This window comes from Poecile atricapillus, chromosome 2 (assembly GCF_030490865.1).
Source record: "Poecile atricapillus isolate bPoeAtr1 chromosome 2, bPoeAtr1.hap1, whole genome shotgun sequence".
In the NCBI taxonomy this organism is placed as follows: domain Eukaryota; kingdom Metazoa; phylum Chordata; class Aves; order Passeriformes; family Paridae; genus Poecile; species Poecile atricapillus.
Window position 1 is genome coordinate 6,665,036 of NC_081250.1, and position 12,465 is coordinate 6,677,500.

General features: G+C 39.3%; 1 protein-coding gene across 10 annotated transcripts in view; it reads right to left on the reverse strand.

Moving 5' to 3' along the window:
• The window catches only part of KMT2C (lysine methyltransferase 2C), a 191,956-nt gene that overhangs the window by 74,628 nt on the left and 104,863 nt on the right, over nucleotides 1-12,465 (reverse strand). For all 10 annotated transcript variants that reach the window (XM_058831023.1, XM_058831029.1, XM_058831032.1 and 7 more), the window contains 5 exons: nucleotides 9,754-9,868; nucleotides 8,780-8,952; nucleotides 7,852-8,012; nucleotides 5,342-5,455; nucleotides 2,943-3,676 (listed from right to left, as the gene is read on the reverse strand). In XM_058831023.1, the coding sequence (XP_058687006.1) occupies nucleotides 2,943-3,676; nucleotides 5,342-5,455; nucleotides 7,852-8,012; nucleotides 8,780-8,952; nucleotides 9,754-9,868 (1,297 nt within the window). The remainder of the gene's footprint in view (nucleotides 1-2,942; nucleotides 3,677-5,341; nucleotides 5,456-7,851; nucleotides 8,013-8,779; nucleotides 8,953-9,753; nucleotides 9,869-12,465) is intronic.

The window sequence follows — 12,465 nt, forward strand, 5'->3', positions numbered from 1 at the left end:
CCTTTTGGTCAGAGGCTGAATTTCCCCTGTTGCTTCTAAGCAAAGTTGGGATGCCTGCAAAAATGCCAGGCAGCAGAGGGATGCTGCCATCAGTGACACTGACTGCAGCCCTGGAAGGGGTTAATGAAGTTTTTTTAAGCAGAATATTGTCTTCATTTTTGAGATGGGTTTTAGTCCTTTCCAAACAGGAGCAATGTGGTGTTGCAGATACATCACTGGCACAGGAAATTACTTCAGATTATGCAGAACTTTGTATTCAGTGGCAAACCAGAATAATTAATCAAATATATTTTATTAGCAATTGTATTAACAGATTCTGAAGAAAGGTCTGATAATTCATCCTACTGTACAGCACAAGACATTAATTTAGTGAGAACAAATTCAAATCAGAAACTATCCTTCTACATGGATTCCCCTGACTCCAGTGAAGCATGTGTCTTATAAAATTCAGGGGAAATATAGCCAGGATCCAGAGAAATTTTTTTCTTATTCTTCTTTATAGGAAGTTCCATAAACCCATTGCAATGGATATATTATTACATTTTTAATGCAATAAGGACAAGGAATAATGAAGTAAGGAAAAGGACATTCCAACAAAGTAAACTGCATATTAGAAGCTTTCAAACTTCTAGGAGAAAGTGCAGAACACTACCATTTGTGAAATTACATTGGCTTGTCTTTGGGGTTCACAGAGTGACCAGACTTCATGAAGGAGCTATTTTAAACCTGAGCAGTCCTGGACAAGAAACAAGTTCTGCACTGGAAATTCCTTTGCACAACAGAAGAAAGCAGGGGTGAACCCAATGTTAACTTCACCAGGCACAGGAGCCACAATCTCTTTAATCAGCAAAACCCACCCAATTTCTGTAACTTTCTGTCCTCCTCTCTACGACAGGCAGCCAAGAACTCCTGCAGCTGCCAGGTAACACTTGTATGGTATAACCTCATACCTGACACAAAGCCACACAACAGCAATATCTGCTATTTTATAAACAGGAAGAAGCAGACTCCAAACCCATAAAATTAATCCTCTTTTTAGAAGACAACTGCTCTTCAGTGCCACCCAGAGAAGAATCACACATGACCTGGTTTACTCCAAATAGCTACACCTATAACTTTATAGAAGCACCTTTTCCTTCAATATTGTTTCTCCCATTTTTCACTTGCTTTTAGATCAATGTGATCACCCCTAGATGGACAAGAACTGAAACACTGTGTTAAGTTAAAATGTTCTAAAATAAGCTTGCTTATGTCTCTTCTTGATCTGTGGAGTTCCACTGGCATGGAAAATATGATGGAAAATCATCAAGGAGCACTTTTCTCAGCTGACAGCGCCTGTCCTGTATAATGCTTTCCAAAAACCAGAATTGGAGAAAGCATCCATTTTGAAGTGTCTACAGTATTGACACAAAGAAACAACAGGTCTTATTTCTCTGGTTTTATACCTGGTGAAAAACTACCTGCTTGCCTTCCAAACTATCCCACAGTATCCCCATGGAACAGGAAATCCAACTGGCTGGATGTGATCCTGTGCCATGTGCTCTGGGATGACCCTGCTTGAGCAGGGAGGTTAGACCAGATGGCCCATTGTGATCCCTTCCAACCCGACCCATTCTGTGATTTAGCTTCTGCTCCTATCCACAACTCTCCATTCGGAAAACTACACATTTCTTTAAAAAGAGTAATTTAGAACCCCCAGAAAATAAACCTAAACCTATTTCTGTTTGCAGTCTAAAGTGATTTAAATACATGCCTTCCACATCGTGGATTTGTCCAATTATATCTTGCTCAAAAGGAAAATACCTGTCTGTAACTGGACATCAAAAAAATATTTTTTTTCATCATCTACAGAACACCATTCAACAGCTTCCAGTCCCTCATCAAAAACCCAGAGTAGGAACTTCAGAGTACTGAAGAGAAATTTATTTAAGGCATTAATGTATATCTGCAAATATGATATACACACTTCACTGTACAGTGACCCAGGAAAACCTAACTGCAGCACAACAAACACAAATCTCCTAAACTCAGTGGAAACAGCAGAAAAACTTTCCAGAACACTCTCTTGTACCTTAGAAAGCAAAAATTTTTGAACCCTTAGGTGACATGCAAAAACTGAAAGAATTGTGCAATATATAAAAATATATAAATATAAAATCAATAAAATATAAAAAAAAAAGTTTTGTTATCACCACCAGAAAAGCATGAAATCATCAACCTGGAAGTCCCAAAGATTAAAAATATGATGAGCAGATGAAACACTAACTTGTCACACTGACATACTTTTTGTATAGAATTTGACCAACAAGAAATGAATACCCTGGACTGATAAACCATTTTCCCTGGAACACAACTCTGTTAGAGAGAAAGAGGTTACAAAAAGTGTCAGAGTTGAGGATTCTTTTCACTTATCAAATTTAATCCTAGTCAAGCCACAATGATCTGTACAAGATAGTTCTTACATGGTATTTCCTAATGTAACAAAACCACACAGTTATTTACCACACCATTAGAAACATCGATCAAGAAAATATCTGGCAGTGACACTTCCTGTATCTACAGGATACAGAGTTGTAGAAGCTTCTTCTCTAAAGCCAGTTTAAGAAGCTTTAACACACTTTGAAAGTGTCAGCTAAAATAAATGCATATATAAAAAATATAAAAAGTTACATTAAATAGCACAGCATTACATCTATCTGCATTTGTATGAAAAATACAACAAATTTTCTTCTAGTTTGCTTTAACAATGAGCCAAAAGAAACTTAAACACTCTCCAGAGACGCTTTATGACGGCTGACTTTTTAATTATTTACCATAACATTAATTCCTTGAAGAAATAAACTACACTCTCACTTAGGAGAATAAATGCATAAGAAATAGGTGAATTTAATGAGTTATACTGAAATTTAATAAACACATAATGAAACAGTGCATGTGCTTACCTGTCTGGATCTGGGTCTTCCAGGAGAAAACTTGCGTTTGGTGATGGCTGGTTTTCCCATGCCAATTTTCGGAGTGACTGATATGTAGGTGGTTGGGAGAGCGCTCCCAGCAGCTGGAGGCAGCACTGGGGGCTGACTGTGCTGCACATCTCGTGCAGGATGCAAGTCTAGAGAAACGTCTGGTGAGGAAGACACATTTGTCTTGTTTAGATTAAGTGATGGGGGAAGTGAGGGACAAATCTCAGTTGGTGGTTTTATGGGTTTGTCTCCAACTGGTGAACTATTTGCAACACCTCCATTAGAAGCAGCAGTTTCTACTTCTAGAAGTGCTGGTGCTTCTGACTTCTCATGGGTTTCTTCCCTTTCTACATCTTTCTGCACTTTTATTATTTCCAGTTGTTGTTCTATGGGGACAGAAACATCTCCTTTTCTTTCAGTCTCCAGCATTTCTGGTGTCCCAGTCATGGTCTCAGGTACTGAAGACAGAGACCGCGAGTCTGCTGTGGACACTTCTGATAGCTCCACAGTACCCTGAGGCAGCTGTGTCTCTTCAGCTTGTTTGTCCAACTCCTGCTGTGCTACAGCTTGAACACCTTCTACCACTTCCATTATTTTCTCAGTCTGACTGTCACCAGATGCTGATGTCTTTTTAGGAGACATTTCCATTTCAGCTGAACTGATCTCAACAGAGACTTCTGCTTCCAGTTGTGTGGGCTTTTCTTCTGGTGATATGCCTGTAATTAAGTACAACCATATTAAAGGCTCACTGTGAAAAAGAAAAAAAAAACTTCAGGTCTACTGGTCAACAAGTATACTTGGTACACATCATGCAGGCCAATACATATCACTTTACTTCTGTGAATTTAATATGTAGCTTAAAATATACTACATAAATATCTTTCTTTGTAGCTATTTTTACAGTACTCTATATTTTTAGCTCATTATTTTTCTTCCCTGAAAATGCAGCCGAGTAAATGACATGAAAATAGACCCAAGATTAATTTTTGAGGAACTGAACACACATTTCCAGGTAGGCAGCCAAAAGTAGTTTCTTCTTTTTCATTTCTGTGTATTGAAGTTGTATGCTTTCATAAATTTATGTATTTTAAGCTATTGTCCCAACACTTTCAAAAAGCTAAGAAGAACAGGACAAGTACAAATAACATCATTTTCCTCCAAAATCTCTTTCAGACTTTAGGAAATCAACTGAAATGAAAACAGCTGCTGTTGGTTTAATTTAATTTACTAATGTAATATGAATTTCTTTCAAAAATATTTATCTAGCCCTCCCTTGAACCAAATCAAGCACCTTTCATCCGTAACATTCTTCATCAAGGAGTTCCAGAGTTTTTGTTCCACTCTATAAAGAATCACATTCCTTGTTCTGAATTTGGCTTCTCACACCTTCCTCTGATGGGCCCTAATTCTCTTACAGGCCACTTACTTTCTATTACACTTGCACTCTTCTTAAACTCACACTCCTACAACTTCCTCAGCCACCAAGTTCACAGCCAGCATTTTATTCTGAGTATTCACAGTTTAGATCATGGCCCTTCTACCACAGGCTGGGATGCACAACTCGGTGATCACAGCTAACCTGAAAAGTTGGGGGCTTTTTACTTTGTTTTTAAATACAAGTTTCTTGTCTCCCCTTACAGCAACCATCCTCCAACATCATCTGGAACTGAATGGGACATCCTGGCAAGTTCTTTACCCTTTATATTGGTCACTAATGCATCTAGTGGATTTGACCCTTCTTAGCTGCTCCTCCCTGTGCATATGCTAAGATGCAGTTTCTCCCAAAACATAAATGATCAGCTGCTGCAACATTGTCTGGAAGATTAAGTTTGACTTACAAAGGGAAAAAACAAAAAAAAAATAAAATTAAAAACAAACAAAAAACCCAAAACAAAAAAACAAACAAAAAAACAAACAAAAAAACCCCAGAAACAAACAAACAAAAAAAACCCAAAACTAGAAAATCCTTAACGAAGGATGCCTGTGGAGTTACAACAATAAAGCACATGAGAGAAAGTGTAAGTGACAGTATTTGAACAGCAACAGGTCATTGGGTCTTACAACAAACTTCCAGCATACAAAGCATTGAACTATTTTTCCAGCTTGGAAAAAGCCAGTCCCAACAAAAAAAGTAAAAAAACAAATATAAAGCAACACAAATATTATGAACTCTCTTTGCCTTCAATAAAACACTTCTTTTATTAAGCAAAGAAGTTACTCTTGCTTGAGAACTCAGAACTGTTGCAATGTGTCTCCTATTGCCTTCTAGGTGCTTTTCCCTCTTGCGTTTATAAAGCACTGCAAACGTTATTGACTGCAAGAAGGTTCTGGTTTTGAAGGGTTCTGAACTGGTATTTTCTCAGAGTGCAACTCTTTCTTACCTTCTGTAATACACCCAAGAGCTGATTCCTGATCAGGACCATCACCAATAATGGGTTGTTCCTGAAATGCCATATCCTCTCCAACACTTTCCATTTCCATTTCATTTGTACAAGCTTAAGGAGAAGCAAAGCAGTTATTAAAATTGTTATGTTTATTCTACTACTTTGGCATCAACAACTGCTGTCACTGTTTGACCTTTTGGCTAAAGAGAGATTGATATTTAATGATGATAGTCAGGTCAGTAAGAAGGTTAAAGGGACTACACAGTACTCCTTAAAAAATAAGAACATTTTACTTATTAACAATGAAGCTGTTTTACACTACTCAGATGGTAAAACATGTCTGTAAGGCAATTACATACACCTTATAGTGAAAACATGCACGCAGTCAAGACTTCTACACAGCCTGAGCAATACAAAAGAATTTTCTTAAATTCCAAGTCTATAAAATTCAATAGAACTGGAAGCATGAAGGCTTCAAATTTGTATACAAATACTACAATGGATTATGGCATAGATATGAAGTTCCATCTACTATCAGCACTGGGAACACTGATTTTCACCTTATGTGTTCATCAAGATGAAAACTTGCCACTTTAGAACTAAAATATCTTAATCTCTGGCACTACTGAGTGCTTTTTTGGCTGACAGGATCATTATAGAGCACAGAAACAGGAAATACTTATTTTTTCCCCCTTGTGTAAAAGCTTTTTCAGTTAAGGACATTGATTAAAATGCACTAGATGATGTATGGAAAACAAACTATACAGCAAGCATTAACTTGAAGAGAGTTGATCCTCCAAGGATGTTAGCACAAAAAAAAGTGAAACAAATCCAGCATTCTGCATCAAGAAAGTCTTTTTTAAGTTCAAAAAGCCAGGAACTATTAGGTGATACTACTTTTAGCACCCTAAAAGCTGTGCTCAGACTCTGCCTACTTTAAGGCGATACTTTTAACTTCAAGGAAATGATCGTTTAGATTGGCTCCAAATCTGATTTTAAAGTACAGAAGTGCTCTCCTGGGTATAAAACACTGCATGACTGTACTGATGTAATAGCTCCAGATTACTCCTAGCAGCTGAGATGACAGTCCTGTTCTTCCTTGGGGACAAGAGCATGCTTGTCAATGTTTCTACTACCTAGAAATCCTAACAGAAGCACTGCTTAAAATTTCAGCCTTCCAGATAAACCTGCTACTTACTCAAAAGGAGTTTTTGTAGGAGACTGGGAGTTGTGCCAGTGTATGTTTTGTTTTGGACATCTTCAAAATGCTCTAAGAACACTGCCTGGGAGTCCACAGCCTCTCCTAAGCTTTCAGAAGGGAATGATCTGCAAAGGCTTAAGTGGCCACTCTTCCTAACCTGGTGGCCACCTTCACTGACAGAGTGAACTCATTTACAGACATTTACCTCCTGTCACTGCCCTTCCTCTAGCAGCACCTTTTTCATCATGTCTTTACTGCTCACAAAAGGTAATTTACAGGATAGCATCAAAGGGATGACTTGTTTATACAAAGCATCAGTTTGAACACAAACATTAGAGTTTTGCTGGAGTCCAACACCTCCCCCTTCCTGCCAAAATTTACCAGGCTTTCAAAATCATAGATACTTACAGATAACAAAAAGTCAGTGCACAAGCACTGCTGCTTAAGCCCACAAAATGCACATGGCAGTGGCTCTGCAGTTGATCAGTTATATTTTACCTTGCTTCTGAATTTAACCACAGCTGTACTTCTCCAGGGAAATTCAGCCTGGATGAGTGTAGGTGCTGCCCAACAGACCACGTGGTGTGAAATACACAAAAGCTTTTAGTCATGAGTTTATAACACTGCTCTTGTGGATGACCCACTGGGTTCAGATCAGCAGATCCAAGTCCTCCCTGTGCTTACTGTTACTGACCTATTGTTTAAAAAATACACATCTCCACAACTTTCTCCCTTCTGCTTGACTTGTCCACTTAGACAAGAATGTCTCAGAAACAAGATGACTGATCATATGCTGCTTTGAAAAAAGACACCTATTAAAAGCTGTCTAGCTAAATAAACACGTGTCCCTTGAACACAGTCCAGCTCCCACTGCTCTGCCCTTCCTGGATAAAGTGAGGAGAACAGACACTATGAGAGTGACCAGCAGCTAGAGAGAAACAGAACTGAATGTCTCCAAAAATACCTACCTGGCACAAATGAGTAAAACAGCCAGGCTGCCAAATGAATACATTTATGAACTGTACCACATTCAAAATAAATTAGTGAAGTTTACAGCTACAGGCTGAGAGGCTGGAGTTGGAAGGTTGAGAGACACAATCATGGTGCTCACTAGCCCATGTTTGTATCCAGGATCCTGAAGCCAGGAAGAGAAGCCACCCATGGATTGCTTGAGCAGCTACTGTTAGACAGAGGAAGGGATGAACCTCACAGAGTAGAATTTGAGTGGCTGGTTCACAGTAGACTTAGTGAGACTGCAGATATTATGATCTGACTTTAGTGTTTTGGAACTGTGAAGTTTGATTACCTGTTACACTGTCAGGTCCAGGAATGAGTTCAGAGGTGTTCATGACATCACATGACTGAGTCTGATCCCCTTCTCCTTGTCTACAAAGAGTGCAGATGTAGTCTTTCAATTGAGACTCCAATTCACTACCTGGAGATCTGTCACATTCTATGTGAATCCATCTGGGGAGATTAATTTATTGTGGTTTAATTGATTGTGACTGTGATTTTAGTAATGAAAACATAAAGCATCATAGTAAAAATCCATTAAAAAATAGCACTGTTTCCCATTCCTATGGGGAAATAAAAATTTTCATCCAATGCTTGATTATGGAGATTTTTAAAGGAATAAGCATATGTCAGCATGTCAAATAGTGAACAAACTTAAACATGAAGACCTAAATTGTCCCTAAAGCAAATCAGACTCCACAAGATGTAGAGCATCATCATGATGCTGCACAGTAAGATACCACTGAAAATGAACCATATCTCATATTCTTGAAATGTTCCACATAGTGTATTTTATTTTTTTAAAATTACTAAAATAGAAAGAGACATAAAATTAAACAGAAAATATAGACCTGAAAATTAAAAAAAAACAAAAACAACCCAGATCACTGCAACAACAGTGTTTAAGCTTTAGGACAATGACTTTTTTAGCACGTTCCCTCACAAAATAGGTTAAATTCAAGAGGCAGCAGCAGCTTGCAGCAAGCAATTGCCAGGTACCCTCATGTAACTGCCAATTAATGCTTATTTGTTAACATTAAAATGAAGCTACCTGCTATTGTTCACTGTATTTAGGGATGAAAGATCAAGGAGCTGCACAAGATCCTGTGGCACTGTACATCAAACACAGTGTACATCCTTCCCAGAAACCCATCAGTGTCACACAGCTCATCAAAAGCTTTACACATTTTAGTACAAATTAACAGAAGCTGGATACTTACCTTTTGCACATGTGACAATGCAACATATCTTTCTGGAAGTCTTGGAGGCACAGTTTTTCACAGAAAGGACAAGATAAGTTGTCTTGCTGTTGGTAACAACTGTCACATACCAAACAATTATGGTGCCACTGACAACTTGTTCGTGTGCCACACTCAGCACATATTCTACAGTTCTAGAGATCACAAGAATTTAGTAATTAATTAAGATATTTCACAATGTGATAGAACTGCCATTAACTGACATTTTCATGTTTTGAATTAAATTTAATAGCTTTTGTCCTTGATAACACAAAAAGTTATCCAAGACCTGACAGCAGAGCATGAATAACCTGCAAAACAGCAAGAAGTTTCCTGACACTACTCCCTGACTTGAAAAGAGTATTTCTTATGGGGTGAAACTTTTTTATTGCTACTCTGTTATCTTATGGCTGCCACAAACTGATGTAACATTACATCCATATCATATACAGGGAGTACCCACATCATGTTGCAATTACTTTCAAAGGTACTGATAAAACAACAAATTCATCCTGCCTTCCTCAAATGCAAAGGAACCCATGAGCTGCAGAACTGTTCTGGTAAGCAAGGAGGAGTTGAATATAAAGAGACTTCAAGTACAGATTACATATACTATTATACAGCTTTGAGTGTACATTTTTGTTCCCACTGGATCACAAAAGCAGCTGTTATTAACTGCAGGTTATCCACTGCACCTGGATCCTACACTTCTCTTTTTCCCTATGGAGGCTGATTTACTGTCCTGTAAAGGCTGCTTCAGCCACAGCACTGACAGCTTCCCCCACAGAGCAGCTGTAGAGCCACAGGATTTACATCCAAGTGGGATTCCCTCAGAAATCACAAATTACATTACATGGCAACAGCAATGCACAATACACCTGGAACAGCACAGTGTGGATAACAAAGTTTGAGCTCTAATAAATGACAAGGGGTTACTCTGAAACCTTTCCACTTACTTTACATTTCCAACCATTTGTTGGTACGGCATCCATAACTGGTTGTAGACAGAAAGTGTGGTAGCCTTTGTCGCATGTATCGCACACCAGCATCTTGTTGTCTTCCCCAGAGTGTCTAAGGAAAGTAACAAGTGATCAAAAATTACTTCAATAAGCAGCAACAAAAGATCTGTTTCAAGTAAAGTCTAAACAGGAAGACACAGGTGTGCACATAGAAATATGCAAACACTACTTACAAATATCTCCAGAGATAATGCCTTCAAATTAATTTTTATATATGAGTGCAGACCACTGTGTTTATTCACCAAGAGCCGAGCCTGTGCAATCACTGTGAATACTAGGTATTGGCCCACTTTCACTTACACACATGTAAACAGGTTTAATGGTCTTTCTGTACTGAAATCAGTTCAAAATCTGCAATATACATTGTATTTCTTTCTGAAAAGAACATCCAATTGTACTTGTTTCTGCAGTTTTTCCAAAGGAAGAAAGGAGCCAAGTCTGACAACTGGAGCTCCTACAATGTCAAACAATATGACTGCAAGAGCAAAGCAAACATTAAAGGAAGAGATTTCAATTTTTCTACAGTGATGTATTACAGAGCTCCACCACAGATTCCAGTGATAAAATGAATTTGCTGACAACAAGACAAATAGTTTGGTAATATCTAAAGGCATTGTGTTATGCCTTAGTTTAAATAAATTAATTCAGTAAGAAAACATGCAACAAGATTTGCCTAGATAAAGCTTTGCAGTATATGGGATTTTGCATGCTAGATGCCACCTCATTACCTGGGAGACCTGGTATTTTAAAAAACCCCCCTCTTTGCATGAAAATATGCTTAAAATGTTATTCTTCCAATAATGGTGAAAACCCACCATACTGCATTAAGTAATTATAGAACCAAAGAATGGTTTGGGTTGGAAGGGACCTTAAAGACCATCCAGTTCCATGGGCAGTGATACCTCCCACTAGACCAGGTTGCTCAGAGCCCATCCACCCTGGCCTTGAACATTTCCAGGGTGAGGCATCCACGGCTTCTCCAGGCAACCTGTTCTGAGCGCCTGTCTGCCCAGCCTGTACTGGTGCTTGGGATTGCTCCAATCCAGGTGCAGAACGTTGCACTTGGCTGTGCTGAAGTTCATGAGGTTCACCTCTCCAGCCTGCCCAGGTCCCCCTGGATGGTGTCCCTCCTCTTCAGCATCAACTGCCCCACACAGCTTAGTGTCGCGAGCAAACTCGCTGAGGGTGCCCTCGACCCCGCTGCCCATGTCATAACAAAGATATTTAGCAGCACCAGCCCCAATTCCAACTCCTGAAGAACAACACTCATCACTGGTCTCCACTCGAGTCCTTGACCCCAACTCTTGAATCCACAGAGTGCTCCATCTGTCAAATCCATTTCTCTCCACTTTAGAGACGAGGATACTGTGCTGGACAGTGCTGAACACTGCGCAAGTCCACGTAAGTGACATCAGTTCTCTTCCCCCGTAACTTCTGTAATCCCATCACAGCAGGCACCGAATTTTTCAGACACTGTTTGCCCTCAGTGAAGTCTTGGTGTCTGTAACCATCACGTCCTTATGTCCCAGGTGTCTCAGCACAGTTTCCAAGAGGATCTGCCCCATGACCTTGGTAGGCAGGGAGGTGGGACTGACTGTGATTCCCCAGGTCTTCCTTATTTCCAAAAATGGGGTCTATGTTTCTTCTTTTCCACTCAGTGGGAACTTCACCAGAGTGCCAAAACTTCTAAAATATGATGGATAGTGGCTTAGCCACTTCATCCACCAGTTCCCTCAGAATCCTTGAATGTAACTCATGTGGTCCCACGGACTGGGTGTAAACACATCACATTTTCTCTACTTTTCTACTAAAAAGAAGATTTGTTAGCAGATGCCGTAATTACCCAGTAAAACATTTTCAGGGATACTTTTTAGAATGTGCTTCTCTTTTTTAGTTTCATTGCTGAGAATTGTTATCTGCTGTGTGTGATCAGGGAACACCCTCTTTTTGAAGCGGGCTGAGTGGATTGCTAGTAGATACCAAGTGTTCGGCTTGGGAAACAGGAAAGCACTGACTGATCAGATACATGAGGCAGTACTAGAGTGGGTTTTTTTCCTTCATACTGTCACAGCTGATCTGACTAAAGCTGAACAAAACTCTTATTTCTTTTTCAGTAAGTTCTTTAAAAAAAACAAGCAAGTGAAAGAACCCTGCAGGTGCCCATCAGAATAAGTTATAAGAGAGCACGCCCACAAGCAGTCAGAATTTTCTAAGTGAACCCTTTCAGTGCCACAGCAATTGAGTTTCATTGTCTCTGTCTTTGGTGCAACTACTCCATCAGGGCCACTCAAGTCACTTTGTTTGTTTGTTCAACCCAGCCACGGTTTTGTTTTCATAATGACTCTTTACATACCTCTGAAAGACATTTTATGAGAGGGCCTAATGCAGGAGACCTGCCCAGTGTGCAGGTACAGGCACAACTGAACTGTCAGCTGAGTAAAAAGCACAGCTTCTCAGACTGTGAAGGCACTAAATTAAAATTATTTATTTGGTAAATTTGAGAAAAATCCTCCTGTATAAAAGGAGGAAAAAATCAGAATGTTTTGCTGCTTTCCAGAACCCGCCAAGGTAATGGTAACTTTTGGGGTAAAACACACATGACTTTCAGCTCAGCTCTTTCAGAACAAAGCTTCCAATACAAGGGTTTGC